This window comes from Pipistrellus kuhlii, unplaced genomic scaffold, assembly GCF_014108245.1.
Source record: "Pipistrellus kuhlii isolate mPipKuh1 unplaced genomic scaffold, mPipKuh1.p scaffold_m20_p_7, whole genome shotgun sequence".
Classification (NCBI taxonomy): domain Eukaryota; kingdom Metazoa; phylum Chordata; class Mammalia; order Chiroptera; family Vespertilionidae; genus Pipistrellus; species Pipistrellus kuhlii.
The window spans coordinates 46,784,074-46,807,609 of NW_023425573.1; the positions used below are offsets into that span (position 1 = coordinate 46,784,074).

The following is a 23,536-nucleotide window of genomic DNA, read 5'->3' on the forward strand; positions in this document are numbered from 1 at the left end:
CCATGAGCAATGAGCATCACCTGCCTGTGCCAGTCATTACCAAACAGCATTAGAAAGGCCAAGAAAGAAGCTGTTAACACTCTGCTTTGATTCGGCACAGACCAGAGCAGCAGACTAAGCAGAACTTTACATCAGTGGCAGGTCTCCCAAGTTCTCTTGATGCCACAGAATCCGTAAGTGGGATCAGTATGTTCTAAAAAAACATGGTACTGCAAAAGGAAATAAAGGTTCCACAGTATCAAGCAGTGTAATACTTGAAACCTCATCATCAAAGTGACAGTTTTCAAGTGCCATTTATGATGCCCTAGTCTGGAAACATCCCAGCTAACCCATCTGATCAACAATTTCACAGATGGAAGCACTTGATGGCTAATTGGCAAGTCTATTATTCAAATAAAACAGCTCTCTGTACCTCTTCTTTCATTATAACAAGTCAAGGTACAACAAGATTGGTCATTCAAATTAGCTTAATATGAGAAGCTGCTTTCCCAAAATAATTTTAATGAAAAAAAAAAACAAAAAAACTAACACACACACACACACCATAATTTGACAATTAGTTTAGAGCACTAATCAGCTTCTGAATAGTAAGGAAAATGTTTTAAAAATTAAAAAGAGTAAGAAACGTAATCCTTCATTAAAAAGCTATACTATTTGTATCCTCTACCTTTATCAGTATGTCAAGATATACATTATCATAGGAAATAAAATGAAATATTCACTCATTCCTTAAATATTTTTAAAATGACCAAGTATTACATGTCAGAATAAAGAAAAACCCTCTCAAATATTAGAGGTTTCCTAAAATTTAAAAAGCAAGTATCTTAACTCTTCACCTACATGCAATAAAAATTTCTGGACTATTTAAAGTTTTTTACTTTATGAAGCAAGAAGCCAGTGACAACACCACAGATTATCCACTAAGGAATTACTGCTGATGTAGAAAAGGCTTTGGCATCCAAAAGACTTGTACAGGCAGTCCTCAGGTTACATTGGACTCAACGTCCGTTGTTTTGTGGTTACATTGCCATCTCCCATTTACAGTATTTATTTAAAAATAAAAAAAGTATATGCTTTATGTTTTTTATTATTTCTTTACCACAAGTAAAAGTCAGGAATTGTTATATTTCTTTTAATATTTTTTTTTTTTTTTTTTTACTGTTTCACTTCATTACTGCTGTGTATGTGCTCCATGTGAGTGAGGTAGGTGCTTATGTAGGTGGGTTCCGACTCATGGCGAAATTTGCGTTACATTGCACCATAGGAACGGATCTCCGATGTAACCTGAGGACCTACTGTATTCCAACTCGAGCTCCACTTCTTGTTAGTTCTATGACTCGACCCTATAATGACCACATGTGTCAAACACAAGGCCCGCGGGCCAAATCCGTCCCGCCAGGCCTTGCAATGTGGCCCGCACCACGCTGTCATCACTGCACTCCGCTGCGTTTCCATCACAATGACAGTTTATGACTGTTCAGTAAACCATTCAGCCCGGGATTTAGGCTGGATTTTAGATTTTGGCCCCTTCTCTGATTGAGTTCGACACCCCTACTATAATCCTATATAATAAAAGCCTAATATGCAAATTGTTTTGACCAGGAGTTCAACCAGGAGTTTGACTCCTCACTATGACGTGCGCTGACCACCAGAGGGTGGCACAGAACATGGCAAGCGTTGGTGACGCAGCGCTGGCAGCAGACAGTAGTGGAAGCGCTGCCGGCCCCAATGGCCCTGACGAGCCCGTGATGGTGGAGCAGGTGAGCAGGCAGCGCCAGGCCAAGGTGGGTGCACACAAGGGCCCGATCGCCCCTCAGACTTTGACCAACAGCAGCGACGGGAGGTGGGGCTACCGCCCAAGTCCCAGGTGCTGAGGGAGCCAGGCGGGGAGCCCCAGCTCCAATTGATCACCCCATAAGCAGGATGATGGAGGTGAGGGGACAGCGCTGACACTTCCATTACAGAGGAAGAGCAAATAGCAATATTAAAATATTTCTTCTATTTATTTTCCTTTCAATGTATGAATCTGTGCACCAGGCCACTAGTATGAAAATAATTATCCCTACACATATAGGATGATTGTGAGGACCAAATGAGAAGATTAAATACAGAGAGCACCTCACATCAAAACATGGGAGGCACTCAGCATTAGTCCATCCCCTTCCCTACCCCATTTCTATAAATTCTAGAAGGGAATCCTGATATAAAATATGTGGGTTCTCTTTATGGATCCAGACATTTGCTCCCTATCCCAATTACACTCCCTATTCAGATTATCTGGTTATCTCTCTATATTGTTACAATTACCATAGCCCCCAAGGAAACTACCAAAGAAGAACCTTGTAGAAAGACTGAGCTATAAAATATCTGAAGAACTCATCCTATATAATAAAGGTTAACATGCAAATCGAACAGTGGAACAGCTGGTTGCTGTGACATGCACTGACCACCAGGGGCAGACACACAACACGGGCGTTGCCCCCTGGTGGTCAGTATGCCCCTACAGGGGGAGCACCACTCAGCCAGAAGCCCTAAGCTAGGCTCATGGCTGGCGAGCACAGCAGTGGTTGCGGGAATGCTAAGGATGTCCGACTAGACAGCAAGTGGGCGCAGGCTGGGCTGAGGGACCTCCCTCCCCCCACCCCCACCCAGTGCATGAATTTCATGCACTGGGCCTCTAGTTTAGTTATAAAGTAGAAATTAGGAGCCAGAACCTACAAATGGGAAGGAAGTAACAGGCAGAAACTGTGCAACCAGGTGCAAACTAACTTAAAATCAAAATTATTTCCTCACAGTTATAAAACTAGATAAAGGTAACAAAAAATGTATTCTATTATAATGAAATAAGTATTTTCCTGTGATATTAAAACAAACAAACAAACAAACAAACAAACAAACCAGCACCTTTTCACCCTAACCAGTTTGGATCAGTGGATAGAGTGCTGGCCTGCAGACCAAAGGGTCCTGGATTTGATTTCAGTCAAGGGCATGTACATTGGTTGCAGGCTCCTCCCAAACCCGGGGCCCTAGGTCAGGGTTTGTGCAGGAGGTGACCAATCAATGTGTGATGTTTCTCTCTCTCTTTCCCTATCTCCATTCTCCCTAAAAATCAATGGAAAAATATCCTCAGATGAGGATTAATAACCACAAAAAAAGCACCTTTTCTATTAAACAGAAAGAAAGGGGTGCTTTTCTAAAACTAGGTTTATCTACTTTTGATAAGCATCTTGCTTTTAATTACTCAGGCTCTGGTGTTTACAACACTAAGAAATAAAGAACTAATTAATACAGGCTACCATAGGTAGGTTAAGAATGTAATGAATAAAAAGAGGGACATGCATACAAAATGAATAAGGATAGAGTATAGCTATCATAATTACAATTTACTCTTTATTGTCCCTAAGCCTTCCCTCTGTGTCCAACACGTGGCCATTTAGTCTCCTGGAGGGGAAAGCCTGTGAAATCACTGGGATCATTTGAAAAGCCGTACTAGGAGCCTGTCCAGTGGAGACCACTGCTCCCTCTGGTGGTGTACTTCCAGGGCACCCAATCCAGATACCATCCCACAAAAGACCACTTTGAATGTGGGAGAGAACACTGGCCATGTCTGCCCAGATTTTAAATGAGTATTATATCTAGAGAACTGTCCAAATGACGATTTGAACTGAAAAACTTGTGAACTGAAAAACACAAGTTTAAGATAGAAAACCAAAGTTCAATGTACAAAATGAGCAATGTAACCAGTAAATCAAACATACGTATAAAACAATGTTGAGGACAGGGAAAGAAAAGATATAGACTGAATTTTTATGATCATAACATCTCCATACATTTGGGATATGGAGATTCTATTGCAATATCTTTGTATCTTCTATTAGAGGTATCTTCTCATTTCTCATCACATATACCCTTTCTATCAAAAATAGTATCGGTTATCACAGCTCCATCATACCCTTGATTTCAAATTTAAAATGTTTACATTCTTCAAAATTTTCATTTTTCCTCATAATTTTGATTTTCTATTTCATCAAATAGTTTGATTTTGATAGTCAATTTCACTATAATTGAAAAATACATCACTGCTCTCCTTTATGTGCTAAAGAACTTAAAATCACATAGGATAATTTCATATCAAAATAGAAATTTAGCATTGACAATGTCAAAGACCTTTCCCCTTGAAAGACCAGTCACAACTAGAATGTTCAAACAAAATGACACAGATTAACTAGAATACACCCACTATAAATTTGTTCTTTTACTTATTTGAGAACTCTCAAGAGTTTGATTTGAGACTAAGAGTTGATTTCATGGGGTTTAATATTTATTGAAAAGAGTAATGTTGCAATGACTAGAAAGAGTATGTTCTAATTAGCATACTTTGACCTGACCTCTTTCTTAATTTTCTGTAGTAGAAACATAATTTAATTATATTAATAGAATGATTAAGAACTATACTTTTAAAAATAAGAACTATACTTTTTAAAATTATCACATTACAAAAGCAACAAATGAAAAAAACTTAAGTGTCTTGTATTTTTGCTTTGTTTCTGAAGCAAAATCACTATCTGTAGTTAAGCAAGGAAACAAAACAATTAAAATTTATTGACCCTTCTCTACTCCTTAAAAAAAAACAAAAAAACAAATTAACCTATCAATGTTTGTAAATGTTCAGAGGATCACATCATGATAGCTACTCAAAGAATTAAAAGGAAAAAATGGTAACCAAAGCAGTCATATAATATTGTCAATACAGATTGGCTAGAGCTCAAAGAACTCATAAAAAGCCTTTATAAAAGGCTGCTCATTTTCATGCTACTGTGCCAATAGTAAATAATTTTATTTCAAATGTGACAGGTGTAAAGACTAATTGTACACATCAAGTCCCACCAGAATCTCTCTATCAAGTATATATATAATAAAAGCAGACACCACAATCAATAATTTTAAAATAGCATTGTAGTAGCTTCTTGTCTATGCTTCCAATCTTGCCTTCCTACGTAGTATCGAGTATCCAGGTTCTTTAAAAATATAAGTCTGATAAGCATACTAACTCCTTGGCGTAAAGATCTCTAATGACTCCTCAACTCACTCAGAAGAGAACCTCTACAAGGCCCTGCATGATCTAGTCTCTGCTGATCTCTTTATTATTATCCTCTTCAACTCCAAGACTAAAGGAGAATATGGGATATTAAGTAAAGTATGAGAAAAAGTAATGAACAATAAAAGGAATTTCTGGTTTTGTTTTACTTGGTGGCTTTTGTAAACAGTACTAAAGGAAATTTTTATTTGAGATCATTTAATGTTACTCGTAATGTTTTTGCTTTAGTTTACTAAAAATAGAGAATGTTACATATAAAGTGGAAATTCCTTTAGCCGCCCTCCCTTCTCAAATTTGGTGTGGGTTGTCTAGGCCTGTGCTGTACAATATGGTAGGCACAGCTACACAAATTTACATAAAACTACAAATTCAGTTGTTTTGTCACAATGAGCACATAACATGGACTCAATAACTACATGTGACTATTAAACTTAATTAAAATGAAATAAAATTTAAAGCTTAGTTCTTCAATTTCTCCAGTCACATTTCTTTCATTTAAAATACTAGAGGCCTAGTGCATGAAATTCTTCTCTGGGGTGGGAGGGTGAGTGTCCCTTAGCCCAGCCTTCACCCTCTCCCAATCTGGGACCCCTCAAGGGATATTCAACTGCCCATTTACAGGAATGGGGCCATGGGGGGCGGGGGGGACCAGCTTGGGTGAGGGTCCCCACTGGGGTGCCTGGCCAGTCTGGCTGAGGGGCTGATGTCTGTTTGCAGGCTGGCCACATCCCCCAGCAACCCAAGCTTCCAGCCCCTCTCTTTTTCTTCCGCCCCTCCTTGAGCAGAGGCCAGGGCCGACTGGAAGCAGGTATCTGGGATTTATTTATCTTCTATAATTGAAACTTTGTACCCCTGAGTGGAGGCCAGGGCCAGCCAAGGTGGGCAGGAAGCTTGGCTTCCTCTTTCACCAGGGGCAACCCAAGCCTCCTGCTCACTCCAGCTCCATGGCCACCACCATCTTTGTTGGGTTAATTTGCATACTCACTCCTGATTGGCTGCTGAGTGTAGTGGAGTGATGGTCAATTTGCATGTTTCTCTTTTATTTTACTGTATTGATTTCATAAAGGAAGGGAGAGGGAGAGATGGAAACATCAATGAGAATCACTGATTGGCTGCCTTTTGAACACGTCCCCTACTGGGGGTTGAGCCCACAACCTGGGCATGTGCCCTGACTTGGAAACAAACTGTGAACTCCAGATTCATAAGTCAATATTCAACCACTGAGCAACACCAGCCAGGTGGCTCTAGTCACATTTCAAGGGCTTAATAGCCACATGTGGATAGTGACTACAGCAAACATGTCAAGCTCAAAGGCTAAGAGGGGCCAAATAAACGAGATATGCAGCCTGTGGGCCATGAGTTTGACATGCTTGGCCTACAATATTAGTGCAGATACAGAACATTTCCATACTTATAGAAACTTTTACTGCACAGTGCTGCTATAAACGTCATAATCTTTTCATTCAAGAGTTATATACATTTACAAAAGGTGTTATCTCTTTTTCCATTCTTGTCTTCCTATGTATAATACAGCGTTTTTCAACCGCTGTTCCGCGGCACATGTTGCCTGGTGTGCCGTAGGTGCAGACAAGACAAGAATTTTATAACTTTTCACTATTTTGTTTACTTAATATTTCATAATAAAGTAATTATAAAATACTTTCTTTGTGTTTATTTGATTCCTATTCAAGAGAATTACTTTATATATAGTCAATATAGGCACAGAGTTAAATTTTTTAACATTTTCTAATGGTGGTGTGCCTCGTGATTTTTTTCATGAAACAAGTGTGCCTTTGCCCAAAAAAGGTTGAAAAACACTGGTATAATAGTATCCAGAGTATCCAGGTTCTTTAAAAATGTAAGTCTGATAAGCATAACTCCTTGGCTTAAAGATCTCTAATGACTCAACTCACTCAGAAGAGAACTTCTACAAGGCCCTGCATGATTTTGGGGATGAGGCATGAGGCCATGGGCCAGCCTGGGTGAGGGTCCCCACTAAAATGGGGACCCTCAGTATGTCAACTATGTATTTTAAGGCCCTTTATTATATCTGATTTAAACTTTCCGTCCGTACCACATCAGTCTCTGGCTGCCAGCATATGGGTGAAATCAGATATCGTTGGCTAAATGGGAATGAAGACAAAACAGGCTTGGCGCTTAACGTGTCGTTACTGCTTTCATATTGTTTATATAGCTCCAAAACCTCAATTTTTATCTTAATTCTATGTAATAAAAGGCCAACATGCAAATCGTTCCCTTAAGAGTTTGACCAGGAGTTCGACCGCTTGCTATGACATGCTCTCACACCAGGGGATGGCCTGGAACGAAGGAAGGCCCTGGCTGGCAGCTGGAAAAGGAATGCCCCAGCCATTAGTCAGAAGGCCCTGATCGGCCCGCATCGCAGGCCTGGCCTAGGGACCCTACCCGTGCACAAATTTCATGCACCAGGCCTTTAGTATGTTTATAACATCTATTATACTTATTGACATATGCAATCTAGTTAATTTTAACTCTTGCATATTTCATCATAACACATTTTGCCACAGACAGATATTTAAGTATTTTACACTTTTGCAATAACAATATCATAATGAATATCTTTAAAGATGTCTCTACACGTGTCAAAGTTTCTCTAAAGTGAATAAATGGAATTGCTGACCCACAGAAATTAGGGCATTTTCAAGTTTACTAGAGACTGACAAATTGCTTTCCAAAGTAACTTGAACCATTTATACTCCACGTATAGTATGTTCATTTAAAATACACACAAACACACACACACACACACACACACACACACACACACACATAAATTCTCACCTGAGAACATTTTTTTTTCTTTCTTTCTTTCTTTTTTTTTGAGAAAGAGAGGAAGGGAGGAGTAGAGACAGAGAGAAACATTGATGTGAGAGAGACACATAGATTGGTTGCCTCCTGCATGAGCCCGAACCTGAGCCAGGGATAGAACCTGCAACGGAGGTATGTGCCCTTCACTGGAATTGAACCTGACTCTATAGTCCTCAGGCCACACTCTTAACCACTGAGAAACCAGCTAGGACAACATATATTTATGACCTTCTATTTGCCAGGTAACGTTCTAGGCAGTGAGATATAATTTTTAACCAACTCTCACACCCCACACCAGTGGTCGGCAAACCGCAGCTCAAGAGCCACAGGCGGCTGTTTGGCCCCTTGAGTGTGGCTCTTCCACAAAATACCACTTGCGGGTGCACCCGTAAAGTGAGATTGAATCTTCTTGGCCCATGCACAGAAGTCGGTTTTCGGCTCTCAAAAGAAATTTCAATCATTGTACTGTTGATATTTGGCTCTGTTGACTAATGAGTTTGCCGACCACTGCCCCACACCAACTCAGTCTCAGGTAAAAAGCTTACATGAAAATTTTTGCTTCCCCAAGTCTTCATTAACACTTAATACAACAGACTTTTATGTTTTAAAAATCATTGTTTTAATTTTCATTTCCCTGATGTGAGGTTGAATATCACATTAAATTTTCTTCCAAAAATTTTAGGGGGGGTGGTCTATCTATTCTGTGTCTTTGACATAATCACTCACTCTGAGTTTATGTTGTCCTCATAAAAACAGCTACGGTTATATTATTAATCTCATTTTAAGGATATGGTAATTTAATTTTATTGTGGTAGACTATACGTAAGAGTTACCATTTTTATGTACAGTTCAGTGGCATTAAGTACATCCACAATTGTCATGCAACCAGAACCACTATCCAGCTCTAGAAACTTTTCATTTCTCAAATTTAAACTCTGTACCTATTAAACACTGACTCTTACGACACTATGAGCTCCATCCCCTGGCAACCACCATTCTACGTTCTGTCTCTACAAATATGACTACTCTAGTAACTCATATAAGTGTAATCATACAATATCTTGGACTTTTGTAATGAGCTTATTCCACTTAGTATGTCTTCGAGGTTCATCCACGTTGTACCATATGTCAGTATTTCCTTCCTTTTAAAGAATGAATAATATTTTATAGTATGTATATAGCACATTTTTTTTATTCATTCATCTATCAACAGATACAAGCTGTTTCCACCTTTTGGCTACTGTGAATAATGCTACTATGAACACTGATGTACACACATCTAATAGAGTCCCTGTTTTCAATTCCCTGGGGCATAGATTCAGTAATGGAATTGCTGGATCATATGGTAATTCTATATTTTCTACAGAGGTCACACAAGTTTACATTCCTACCAGGAAATACACACAGATTCTATCCTCACCAACCATTGTTTTTGGATTATTTGTTGATAATAACTATCCTAATGGGTATGTCTTTCAAAATTATAAAGTTTGATTTTCAGTTACATATTCATTTGGTATACATTCCTGTATACAGAATAAGGTAAGAATCTAATTATTACTTTACTCCCCCTTCCCCCCATATAGAAAGCCCCTTGCTCCAGCATCATTTAATGAACAGGCCTCTCCTTTCCCACTAATTTTTAATACCATTTCTAACACAAATTAATTTCCCCTACATGCATACACCTATTTCTGGGCTTTCAATCTAATTATACTGATCTACTTAGTTATCACTATATCAATATAACACTCCTTGAGTCATAAAGAATTAACATCTCTTTTGATATTTGGTAAAGCAAGTTTCATTTTCATTTCTAAGAATTTCTTTACTATTCTTGGATTGTTTTATCCTATATGAATTTTAGAATTAGTTTTATAATTCCAAGAAAATTCTAGTTGGCATTTTTATTGGAACTCCATTGAATTTATGATTAGAGGAAATTGTAATGTGATATTAAGAGTCCTTATACATAAAAATGTTATTTCTTTATTTATTCCAGCCATTTCCCATTGCTATGCTAAATTAATCCTTCCTTATAAAACACTAGATCAAATCCTAAAAGACAAATAACTGAAAGACTATGTCTCATCCAAGACCCATAATAGGAAATCAAAAATATGGTTATTATATACACAAACCCAAATACTGTATGGATTTGTGAGTTATAATAAAATAGATCATATCCAATTGAGGAAGTTACTTTTTTAAATTAATTGTCACCTGAAAAAATCCTTCCAAGTGTAGCTTATACCTGACCATTTTCAGAAAGCCTTCTCTGAAAGCATCATAATGAAGAACTAGTAAAAAAGTACCATAATAAAGCAAATGAAGAGAGTTTTAAGAAAGAGAGTTTTAAGAAAGACACTGGCTGGTTTGGCTCAGCAGTTGAGCGTCGACCTAGGACCCAAGAGGTCACGGTTTGATTCCCAGTCAGGGCACAGCCAGTCATTGATTTTCTCTCATCATTGATGTTTCTATCTCTCTATCCTTCTCCTTTCCTCGCTCTTTAAAAATCAATAAAAACAAAAACAAAAAAGAAAGATATTTTGAACAGTGTGGAATATTGAAGTCTAGTTAAAAGAGAACTAAAAGTAGGCAAATAGACTTGGCAATTTAAACAATTACAGTACAGTACTGGAGGAGGTCAGAATATAATCTCAGGAAGAGTCAATGGAGGTAAGGAAGTAAAATATGTGCGTATAAGCTATTATCTCAGAAATTCTAGAAATAAATGGAAGAAAAGGTTTAATGGCAGGATGCAGTGAAGTTTTGTATTTTGTTTTTGTTTTTAATGTGCCTCAAGCATGAAACAGCTCTGGCCACCGACACAGGCAACAGCTAGGATGAACTAAGGACTGACTGTACATCTGGCTTTGCCCCTGATTAATATAAGAGCAACACCACCAATCAGGAATCACTTGCCCATTGCCAGGGGATTGGAAAGTTTTGTTTATAGAATACAGGAGAGTTAAATATCTTTGTAGGCAGAGAAGGGGGGGTGGTCAATGGAGCAAGGTTTCAAGAAAGTATAGGATCAGAGAATAAGCTGAAGGACCACACACGGAAAAAGAGAAAGGATACTTCTATTCAGAGATAGGTAAGAATTCTAGAATAGATGAAGAACCCTAATCTGCTCATTCCCATGTTTTAAAGGGGCCATCTGCAAACTTATCAGCAAGTTTTGTGGAAAACTATTATGAGGAAATCCTACCTTTTCAATTAAATGGTAAGATAGTAACATTCTCTACTGATTTTTGGAGGATAAAACAACTTATGTCTCCTTTTCTGTTTTTATTGGCTGCTATGCATTAGCAAATGGCAAGAGTGGCTATTATCAATCTAAAGATCTTTGACTTCTTATTAAAAAACACACAATACATTTAATGTTTCATTCCTATTTATTAAAAGATAATGCACTTAACATTTCACATTATAGAAGTAACATAGTAAGTATATGACAAATTAGTCTAGAACAAGCATGTCAAACTCAAAGGCTAATATGGGCCAAATAAATGAGGCATGCGCTCAGAAGTCACAAGTTTGACATGCTTGATCTAGAATAAGAGTAAAATGAAATTTTCAGGAAAAGTTTTTGATAAAAGAAATTAACAGAAGAACCCCCCCAAATTATTTCCTTGATAGTTTGTCATCTAATTGGCCAGATGAAAAGCATACATGAAATGACAGATTCTTAAGTAATGTATTTTTAAGTTCAAATAAGAAAAAATTGAGGACCCAAGGACTGATTAAATGATCACAAAGCAAAGAGAGGTTATTGAACAACACAGTTTTCCACTTAATGCAAAAGTTTGGTGGTCACTGACATATGATTGTAGCTCAATTTGTGGTCAGTAAAACCATTATTTCACATCCAACAATTTCCCAGCACAAGATACATAATCTATTGCATTTAATGTTCAAGGAAAGTCACTTTGATATTTAAATTTGATACAACTTCCCTTAAGAATTCTACTAAGGCAACATTCTTACCTATAATTTGCAGGTGAATTTGTAGTACTTATACACCACCTCGCTCATTTCTGACAATTGTGTATGTCTCAACATTGTTATTGTTAATAGCAGAAAAATTTAGGGAAATTCTAGAAGCTATCTAGAATGTTTAAAAAAGTACAGAAGCAGCTTTGGAGAGTCAACTTCAGAGATGCTTAGGCCTGTTAAAAAAATGGATTTTGTCTTACAAAATTGGAGAACCAGGCTGATAGTAGAGAAACATGAGAATGTTTAAAACTAACAAAACTATAAAAAAATAACCAAAGGCTATGCAAGGATGCAATATAGAATCACAAAATGATTTCAACTGTCTAAAAATGTCATAAACCATGATAGATCTAATCAAATCATTGTTGAAAAATTGCCTCTAAAACACTGAAAATTTCATGAAATTTCAAGCACAAGTATTTCTTACACAAAATAATTACTTTGTATGAAGGAAGACAGTCATCAATAATGATATAGAAATGAGGTAAAGAGATACTAACGGTGGATTATAAAAATATTCCACCAAAATAAAACAATCCATTACTTAAAAGGAAGGGACAACACATAGTCATCCCTCTTGCTAACAGAGGACTGAAAAGATAATTAGTGTAGAATTCAAGAGGTAGAAATTTCTTCTTTAACTGAAAGTAGATAGAATACCCTGAAACAGAAATCTATGAAGAGGTCATTTGTCCATCAGCATGGAACAAGACAAATAATAATTAAAATAACCAAAAATGCACTTAATTTCAATAAGAATGTAAAAAAAAAATCTGTACCAGATTTAAAGTAAAGTAAGGTATTACTTACCAATTCATCCATATATCATAATTACTAACAAGAATTTATCAGTCTTAAAATTATAAATACCAATGTTCTAGAGATCAGTTTTCTGGATCTTACCAAGAGTAGGCCATGTTTACTTTTTCACGTGTTACATTGTAAACCCCCTAACTAGGTATTTTGAGTCCCTTTTTTACTAAAAGGCAAGTTTGATAATCTTACATATCCCCAAATATTAAATCAAAGCAAACAGAGAACATTCTTATTACTAGGCAAAAATAAATTAAAATAATAGAAAATGTACTCCACATGTCACTTAGTGTTGAAATACAGCAACCAGGTAAGGTAAGCTTCTTACCATAATGTTACCTATGAGGTGATTTTCTTGGGAGTGATTTCTTTCTCTGGATAACTAGAAAAAACTTGCAGTTTACACACAAAGAAATACTGAGAGTCTGTGTACTAACCTGGCCCAGTCCAGGCATACCTCCTCCAAGTCTAAGAAGTCTGTCCATATTTCTAGAAAACAGAAACAAAGGAAAACGTTTCTAAGCACAAAAGTGTTTACTCAATTGCTATCTATATAATTCACCTTCAGTCACTCAGTATGTCAAAAATATTGGTGGTAATTACAACACAACATCAGACTTCCTGTTAATTAACACCACATATTAATTCAAGAAGCTGTCTTCCATGCTAATTAACAGACCTTATTTTACTGCTTTGGTTTTGGGTTATCCCCAGTTTTAAAGACAAGCAATCCTAGAATAATTTCAAAACTTTGCTATCATTAAGTTAATTATATTTTTTATTATCTAATAAAAGTACCTGAATAAGGAAAAAGTGCCTGAAATGCTTATATGTATGACTGAATGTCCTCCCATTTGTCCAGAGTGTACAAATAAAAATCCCCACTTTTAAAATTAAATTTTAACATCCTCATTAGTAAGTTCTGTGCTAATTAATTTACAGCTTGTCAGTTATCATCAAAACTACATGTGAAAGACATTGTGAGCAGATTATGGATCTCTGAATTAGCATCAAAAGCTTTTGAAAAATGAACTCATTATACTAAAAAGAATATTAAAAATAAACATTAAATGCAGTAAGATAGTGTTTTACAGCCTACACAGATGTTTTGTGTTATTTCAGATATTGTGGAGATATGTCCTTTTTTGCTAAGGATATTCAACTGCTGTTCTCAATTATAATCTTAGAGTTAATCAATATAGAGAGGATTAACTTTGAAATATCAATCTGATTTTTTTTTAATGTCTGGAATAACTACAGAAGACATTCTGATATGCCTAGAAATTTCACACACAAAAACTGAAAGGAAAAAAAAAGCAAGGCCTCAAATACACAAAAAGGAGTAATCAAGTTATACAAATTCCTATCCAGTACCATTAAATATTTAAAGATGAGAATAAACCATTTTTTTCTACTTGCAAATATGCCTTACAATTTCTCTTCTTCTTTGCTTTAGAAAACGGTATTAATACAAATATAAGTTAAATGCTAAAAGATTTATTTAGTCCTTTGTCCCTATAATTTTACTAGTTAAAAGTGCTATACAAGTTGAAATGCAGTAATATACTTATGGCCCTGTGGCTCAATTGGTTCCATAAACTGAGAGGTTGTTGGTTGATTCCAGGTCGGGGCAATGCCCAGGTTTGGGGCTTGATCCCCAGTAGAGGGCCTGCAGGAGGCAGTCAATCCATGTTTCTCTCTCTCCCTCTCCCTTCTTCTCTCTCTAAAATCAATAAAAACATATTAAAAATAAAATATTGTACTTAACTATCATTACTTTGTTGCTTAATCAAGTTTGTTGAATCATAATGTAATCATAAGACTTTCTCTATATAAAAGGCTAATATGCAAAGTGTCCCCATGGGAGTTCTACTGGGAGACCAGGCGTTCTATCACTTGCCATGATGTGTGCTGACCACTGGGGGATGGTGCGGAAAGAAGGAAGGCCCCAGTAGCACACAGCCAGGGAAGGGAGGACGTAGCTAGAAGGCCCCAATTGGCCCTAATCACTAACCAGGCCTAAGGACCTACCTGTGCACCAATTTTGTGCACTGGGCCTCTAGTATTTAATAATATAAGCACGGCAAACTTTACTCAAGTCCATATATAGAACAATGCAAACTTACTCAAGTCCACATATAGAAGAACACACAAATGAGTAAATCGGAATTTTCACAAAGTAACCACACTCCCATAATCAGGGATAGGGAACATCTGGCCATATAAGGTCTGAGAAATCATTTGGTCTGGCCCTGTCAAGGCATTAGGGATAAGTTAATTAAATGTTTAGCAGGCTAATTTTTAAGTTGAAAATTTTGTATGGTCTTCGAATGATGTTATAAATTTCCAAATGGCTGTTGGCAGAAAAAAGGTTCCCCACTCCTGACCTAGATGAAGGAATAGGTCATTATCAGCACCTAAGAACACTTCTCTTGCCCCCTTCCCAGTCTCTACCACCCCACAAAGTAGAATTCCAACTTCTAAAAGCATAAACTAGTTCTGCTATTTTTTAATTCTATAGAAATTAAATCATATATTTTAGTATCCAGCTTTCACTGCACAAGTTTGAGAGATTCACAACAAATAAAAAACTCCTTTAAAGAAATGAAAAGGTATGTATGAAAACTTAATAGCCCAGACAAATTTCTGTTTCACAACCTTAACTCATACTCCTAATGGCAACATTTACAAATAAAATCTCCATCAAATTCTCATTAAAAATTTTAAACTCAAATCTGACACTCAAATATAAAAAATAAAAGACATTTCTCTAAAATATATTATCAAAGGACTTTTTTTTTTTTTTTGACAATTTCAAGCTTACAAACTTAAATGTAAATGGGGGGAAAAAAGTAGCAACACGCCTGGGCTGGATGGCTCAGTTGATTGGAGTGCTATCCCATAGACCCAGAGGTTATGGGTTTGATTCCCGGTCAGGTCACATGTAGGTTTTGGGCTTGATCCCCAGGAGGCAATGTTTCTGTCACGTGGATATTTATCTCTTTCTCTCCACCGCCCCTTTTCCTCTCTCAAACATATCCTTGAGTGAGGATTTAAAAAACAAAAAACAAAAAACAACTAACAACATAGAATATACTCTAGATATTCCAGGCCAAAGTTGATTCCCAGCTGTGTTCAGTTTATCTATTCCCCATGTTGTTTCTGATGGCTTTACACAGACTCCAGATGCTGTGCATATACATGAGCAATGTGAGGAGCAGAGGGAAAGAAAATCTGGCAGGTCAAATTTGTGTTTTGAGCAAAATTAGATGTCTCAGCAAACAGGAAATAATAGTTAACAAACTAAAACATTTAAGATAAGATAATCAGATCTAAAAATATACCAACATTTGGAAATGAAAAATATTGATAAACGTTTAAATCACACCACTATTTTTAAGTTTATAGAAAACAAACTAAAACAAAAATGCTTTCATGAACCCTTAAATCTGATTATCTGATTTATAGTTTGATATGTGTTAAAAATGATATATTTTCAAAACATTCTTATGTCATTTCCTAAAAGAATATGTAGAAGTAAAATCCATCCTTAATTCTCACCTGGTCAGTAACTACAACTCCTGTGGTGTTAAGCTTCAATTTGTTGACTTTGACAAGTTTCTTCTTAAGTCAAGCTATTGCTAATACTGGCAATTATGACTTTTTTTTGAAGTCTTTTTTTTCCCTCTCTCCTAAAAAAAAAAAGTAAATAAAATTATATAATTTCGAGAACTAAAAAGGAAAATATAAGCGCTTTATGAGAAGCAAAATTACAAAAATGAAATAGAAATTAAATTTTTAATTACGTAATATCATTCTGGGCAGCTAGAGAGCATAATGATTAATTCTATACCAAAATTTTATTTCTAAGGTTTTTTTTTAATTATATTTTTTTATAACTTTATTGTTGACATTATTACAGATGTCCCCATTCATCCCCAACCCTTGCCCACCTTCACCTATTCCCCTTTCCCCCTTTCCTCTGGCCATCATCACATAGTTGTCTGTGTCCATGGATTATACATATATGCTCTTTGGCTAATCTCTTCACCTTTTTTCCCCCCCGTCCCCCAATTCCCCTCCCCTCTGAAAGCTGTCGGTCTATTTCATGTATCCATGCCTCTGGTTTTATTTTGTTCATTAGATTCCACACATAAGTGAGATTATATTGTAATTGTCTTTCTCTGACTAGCTTATTTCACTTAGCATTATAATCTCCAAGTCCATCCACAGTGTTGAAAAAGGTAAGAGTTCCTTCTTTTTTTTCAAAATGCATATTCCAGGGCCTTACCTCAGGCCCACTGCAACTTTTTTCCCCAATTTATTTTTATTATATTTTAAAATTGTTGACAGTGCGGCTGGAGGTGCAGGCAAGCCTCAGATAGTGGCTGCCCAGCTGCTCAGAGCCACCTAAGGCTCAGGTAACCAGGGCCAGCCGAGGCTTGCGCTGCCGGCAGTGGCAGCAGCAGAGGTGTGATGGGGGCGTCGCCTTCACCTGATCATCAGGTCGCTTCCCACCCCTGAGGACTCCTGGACTGTGAGAGGGGGCAGGCCTGGCTGAGGGATCCCCTCCCCCTCCAGTGCATGAATTTTTATGCACTGGGCCTCTAGTAAGACAATAATACTGATGGTATAAGCTTGTGAGTTATCAGCCAAATCTGGTTTGGCTCAGTGGACAGAGGGTCCCAGTGCAGACTCAAGGGTCCCAGGTTTGATTCCAGTCAAGGGCATGTACCTTGGTTGCGGGAATATCCCCAGTAGGGGGTGTGCAGGAGGCAGCTGATCAATATTTATCTCTCATTGATGTTTCTAACTCTCTATCCCTCTCCCTTCCTCTCTGTAAAAAAAAAAAAAATCAATATATTTTTTTAAAAGAACTTTATCACATACCATTTTATAAGAACCTGTTTAGCTAATAAAATATATATTCTTTTAACTTTTTAAAAATATATTTTGTACTGATTTCAGAGAGAAAGAGAAGTTAGAAACATCAATGATGGGATCACTGATCAGCCCTCCTACATCACCCGTATTGGGGATTGAGCCTGCAATCCAGGCATGTGCTCTGATCAGGAACCAAACTGTGACCTCCTGAGCTCTTTTACCTTTTATGATGTTGATACAGTTCATATGTGAACAAATGCTGATGTGTAACACAAAGGTGATTGAAAGGAAATAGATAATGTACCAATGGAAATAAATGATTGGACTAACTCTAATTGGTGTTTACATATCTGAAAATAAAAATGTTTTGCAAGCAAAGATGATGACCATTCTCTCTTCCACCAAATTAAGACTTTCAATGTTTGTTTTCAAAAGTATTGCAATGGGGAAGATAAAATTTTTTGGAGATAGATGGTAGTGATGATTGCACAACAAAGTGAATGTACTTAATGCCATGGAACTATACACCTAAACACGGTTAAAATGGTAAACTTCAGGTTATGTATATTTAACACACATACCAACTACTGCAAAAAGAAATGAAGAAATCATAAGCTAGAGCCCATTTAGAGAGGTATTTAAAATGTGGAGCTGATCGTTACAAGATATAGACCAGGTGGATGAAGAGCAGTTAATTACATTCAAAAGATGTTGTCCATTTTAGATACATATGCCTTCAAAATCAAGAAATGTGGAATAAAAATTTGTATTTCCTATGTTTAAACTTAACATTTATAAAATAGTTGTGTTTTTTTGTTTTTACTGTCTCTTTATTTTTACTTATGTACCTTATTCATGACTTAAAGGTGTAAAAAATGTTAGAAGGTACACTGGACCCAGATGGTAAATTGGTGTATGAGGGTTAAAGGCTATAACTCTGTAGTCCAAGTACCAGGTCTAACACTTATTAGCTCTGTGTCCTTGGGTCAGTAACCTCTCTCAGTCTCAGTTTCCTCATCTGCAAAATGGAGATAATGATAGCATCCATCTCACAGAGTTGTTTGAAGATTAAAGAAGACAATGGATATAACATTTAACATGTTTGGCAATAGTAAGTAAACCTTAAATGCTAACTGCTGTCATCAGCACTATTATCCTATGAGCATAGCTACAGTTCATCCAACACAGATTCTACTTCCCACATAGTGTGCCACATAGGGATCTTTAAAATACTGGGTAGCCTGGCCATCATGACTCAGTGGTTGAGCATCAACCTATGATTCCTGGTAATGGCACATGCCCGAATTGCAAGCTATATCCTCAGTAGGGGGTGTGCAAGAAGCAGCCAATCAATGGTCCTTTCTCATCATTGATATTTCTGTCTCTCCTTTCCTCTCTGAAATAATTTAAAATATACTTAAAAACAAACAAAATTACTGGATATTTCACAATACTAAATGAATCACAATGGAGAGAAGGGAATCTGCATTTTGAAGACTTTAGCGAAGGGATTCATAAAATTGAAGTGCTACATAAAACATAAAATTCAAGTGTTACACTATAAAAGAGAATTCTTCCAATTCTTAAAAATAAAAGCAACATAAAAGGTCTATGGTTTTAAACTAAGTTTTTACACCTATTAAAAGATAGAGGACTCAAGAGCTCATTCATAATACGATTAAATTTACTTAAAATATGGTCAGATAATATTAATAAAGTGTTTAGCTACATGTATTATGCCACACACTTAGTAATGTATTCTAATTAGTAAAAACAGTACAAAGCATCGTTATTTTCAAAAGGTTAATTTTCCATTTTTCATCTCCTGAGTTAATATCTGATTAGAACCTGATATAGTTAGATAATGTTCATGATGTTATTAAAATACATCATTCCCAAATATTTATAGGAAGTTTATGGCACCATGAATGGACTTAAAAAAACAGATGTTCCAAAACTATCTTAATCTTGATTAAGCATGTGATCATTTTTTAAAAATACATTTTGATTCATTTCAGAGGAGAGGAAGAGCGATAGAAAACATCAATGATTCCCCCTACTGCGGATCGATTCCCACAACCTAGGCATGTGCCTTGACCAGAATCAAAATGTGACCTCCTGGTTCATAGATGGATGCTCAACCAAGCCAGTCGGGCAAAATGTGATTTTTTTTTTCTTTTTGTTTACTTTTCAATCTTTTCACAAGAGCCTCTAGTATCCCAATCCTACATAATAAAAGGCTAATATGCAAATTGACCAAACAGCAGAATGATTGGTCACTATGACATGCGCAGACCACTAGAGACAGACACTCAATGCAGGAGCTGTCCCCTGTGGTCAGTGCACTCCCATAGGGGGAGCACTGCTCAGCCAGAAGCCGGGCTCATGGCTGGAGAATGCAGAGGTGGTGACTGGAGCCTCTCCTGCCTCCATGGCAGCGCTAAGGATGTCTGACTGATGGCTCCCAGACTGTGAGAGGGCAATGGCCAGGCTGAGGGATTCCGGCCCCCCACCGCCCCGAGTGCACAGATTTCATGCACTGGGCCTCTAGTTAATTCATAAAATTCAAACAAAATCACGAAGCCCTTAGCTGTTTGGTTTTACTATTAAGTTTCTCATTTTCCTTTTTTACTCACCAACCCATGAAGTTAAATACTATTATTTCGCACACTGATGCTAAATGCTTTTAAAACCACTCCACATTTGTGATCTCACTGTATTTCTAATTCCTCCACTCTGATTTGTGGAAAGTAATTAGGAACTTCTTTCACATTCTTAAGGGCTTTCTTCAGTGGAAGAACTACAAAGAGTCAACATTAAACTTAATTACATAAACAGGATTTTGAAAGCAGATTCTCCCCCTTCAGAACAGTGTGGCTAGAATTACCATAAATATCTCTTGTGGTGTCTCCTAATTACGGCATTCAAGTAAAACAGTTATTAAGTACTACCATGTTTATAAGGTAATACAAAAATAGAGCCAGTAACAAACTTAGTGACTTGTACTGAAAAAAATTTACAAACTATCTGGGAAGGCATGATATAAACCCATAAAAAAATACATAAAGTGAAAGGACAGCATAGTAGAGAGAGCTTGAAAGGCTCTGCAGCCAATCAAACCTAGATTTGAATCCCGGTTTCAATACCTACTCCTTACAGGATCTGGAATAAGATACAGTGCCTTCTTCTAGACCAGAGGTGGGAAACATTTGGGCCCAGGGACAGTATAAGGCCTTTGAAATAATTTGGTCTGGTCCTGCCAAGGCATTAGAGCTGAGTTAATTAAATGTTTGACCAAATAGAGCAGGCTAATTTTTAAGTTGATAATTTTGTACGGCCTGAGAATGATATTATAAATATCTAAATGGCCTTGACAGAATAAAGGTTCCCTCCCCTGTTCTAAACTTTAATATAAACCAAATGGGACCAACTACCTTGCAAATCTGTTGCAAGAATAAATACAAAGCATCTAATAGAGTACCTGGAACATTATAGGTATTTAATAACTTTTGTTGTTTTTACTATATTATCATTTTAGGGCTGGAAAATATTATTGAATCTAATTCTCATTTTACAAGTGGGAACATGAAAAGTGTCACAAAACAGAATATGAATGTCAAATAAGTGCAAGAAACAGGGTATTTGACAAGCGAGGCTTCCACAGGTGGACACTGATTTATGAAATGGACATTGCTTTCTACTGAAATTGAAAAACAAAAAAAGCACCATTGCTTCTTGGTACTGATTTGCACACACGAGTTCTGAACTTGGAAACTAAACGCAGTTTACATGACAAGTACAAAAAAGAGAATGAACCCATGTCAGTGAAGTTAAAAATCCAGCTTTTCCCTGAGAACAGCAATATGGTATTATCTAAACACCCAAAGCAAAAAAGTCTCCTAAATTCAACAGGTGAGGCTTCATTGAAAGATCGTGAAATCTTTCTTCCATTGGCCAGATGTAATTTTGTTCTGGGACAAGTTTAAGACAATATTCAGGCTTTTCATTAAATAGCACTTCACTAAACGTATTGCAATTAGTTAATTCTGAGCGACTGTGTCTTAGTCTCTTCAAATGCACAGACCTCCATACAATTTGTTTGAGCCAAATAACTTAAACTTTGAAGGTTGGTAGGCTTATACGAAGGTCATCATTATGTTAATTATCTCCACTAAAATTGTATTCTGCTCCTTTTTGTTATTTCAACATTATCAATGATTGTCGTGTTGCTTTCCCCATAAACATTTTAAGTCAACAGCCCTACAAATACACTTTTGTGAGCAGTGTGGGGGGAAAATATTATTTTCACCCTAGAATTATATTTCTATGCTAAAAAAAAAAAAAATTTTTTTTTAAAAAGCCTCTTTCCTGCCTCTTCCAAGAAACCTTTATCTACTTTTGGTACCATTTTAATTCCAAAACTTTTACATCCGGTCGCCAGATTCATAACCTGATTCTTACAAAAAGCTTACATTTTTCCTCTTTTGACTGAAATGAAGTAACGTCCCCAGCAAACTTAAGAGCTAACACACAGAAGCTGATTTCTACTTCACTGAGAAACAAGAAACGTAATCAATGCCCCAACAAGTACTCATTGAAAGTAAGTTAAAAGTAATTTTAAAAAGCAGGAATAACCACACACAGGTTTTTGCAGATTTTCAAGACGGAAAAACCAGGGAATCTCTGGGTTGTTTGTTTGTTTGTTTGTTTGTTTGTTTTAAGGGAGCTAAAAACCTAACACAGAGCTCTGGAAGGACAAGTGATCAAGCCAACATGCCTTCAATTAAGAAAATTAATTTTCTTCTCTCTCCTTTGTCTCCTCTGTCCGCTTTTCAAAACAGGAGTAAGTACCAATGTTACCGACAACTCCCGGCCCTAAACCCGGGTTCTCCCTGCCCAGAAAGGAGAGGTTCCCAGGATGCGAATTCGGGAGAAGCACCAGGAGGAGGAGACACCCAGCCCTCACTCTGCCCCACACCCGGGCAGCCCTTCACCACGGCCCGGCCTCCAGGGGCGACTCGGCTGGGCAACGTGACTCAGGAAAGCGCGGGGCGGCCGCGGCCTAGCGCGCCGTCTCCGCGACCTCCGGAGGGGGGGCCGGCCTTCCCCGTCCTACCTGAGGGCGGGCGGGGGTCCGCGGCCTGGACCCTGGTTTTCCCGCTGCGGTGACGCGGAGGCGGCGGGGCGGCGGGGCGGCGGCAGGGCGTCAGACTCGGCCCGGATCTGGCTTCGCGAACCGGCGATGAATCAGCCCGATTCCATTCAAAAGAGTCGCCCAGGCCTCCGCCGCGAAGTACTTCCGGGTTCACGGCTCTGCCTCGGCTTCCGCGCTCCCCCGAAGGCCAATGGGAGACGAGCCGGGAGCCTGTGGCGCCCCCGGAGGTCCGCCCCGGGCGGACCGCGTAGGGGGCCGAGCTTCTCCGGTCCGGGCTGCGAGGGCGGGGCGGGGAGTGCGGGGTCCGGCCTGCGGGGCTGGCAGCGCCCCTGGTCTGGGATGCTGGGCTACAGTCCCGGAGGGGACGGGCAGGGAAATGGAGTCGCAAGGTTACAGAGATCAGAACCCTTTTCGCTTTATGCTCACCGCGGTCCTACTCCAAAACGACTTGGTCATCTGAGAAGCAAAAGAGAGAAAGGAGGGGTGTGGACAGAAGAGGGATCAGCCAGAGGCTTAATTCCGTGTAGAGCCATCTACCCCCCCCCCCCACCCCCCCCAGCCTTTACCGCTTTGCAAGGATTGGATTTCAAGGAAAATCAACGTTTACCAAGTGTTAAAACCACCTATTGTAGGCTCAATTTAATTGGCGGGGGCTTAAGGAGTCATTGACTCGTGTGTCTCCATGTAATATGCATTAACAACAATGTCTTATCTGTTATCTGATCTGTGCTAGGTTT

General features: G+C 37.9%; 1 protein-coding gene and 1 pseudogene across 2 annotated transcripts in view; both read right to left on the minus strand.

Annotated features, from left to right (window-relative positions):
- Positions 1–22,956, minus strand: part of PSMD14 (proteasome 26S subunit, non-ATPase 14) — a 79,040-nt gene extending 56,084 nt beyond the window's left edge. The window contains exons 1-3 of one of the 2 annotated variants that reach the window (XM_036420880.2): positions 22,761–22,954; positions 16,322–16,452; positions 13,198–13,249 (exon numbers count right to left, since the gene is read on the minus strand). In XM_036420880.2, coding sequence (XP_036276773.1) covers positions 13,198–13,245 — 48 coding nt within the window. In that variant the 5' untranslated portion in view covers positions 13,246–13,249; positions 16,322–16,452; positions 22,761–22,954. Of the gene's footprint in view, positions 1–13,197; positions 13,250–16,321; positions 16,453–22,760 lie in introns of both variants that reach the window. The other variant, XM_036420881.2, reaches the window with a different exon arrangement.
- On the minus strand, positions 10,738–10,885 carry LOC118710043 (annotated as a pseudogene).
- Positions 22,957–23,536: the final 580 nt, after the last annotated feature.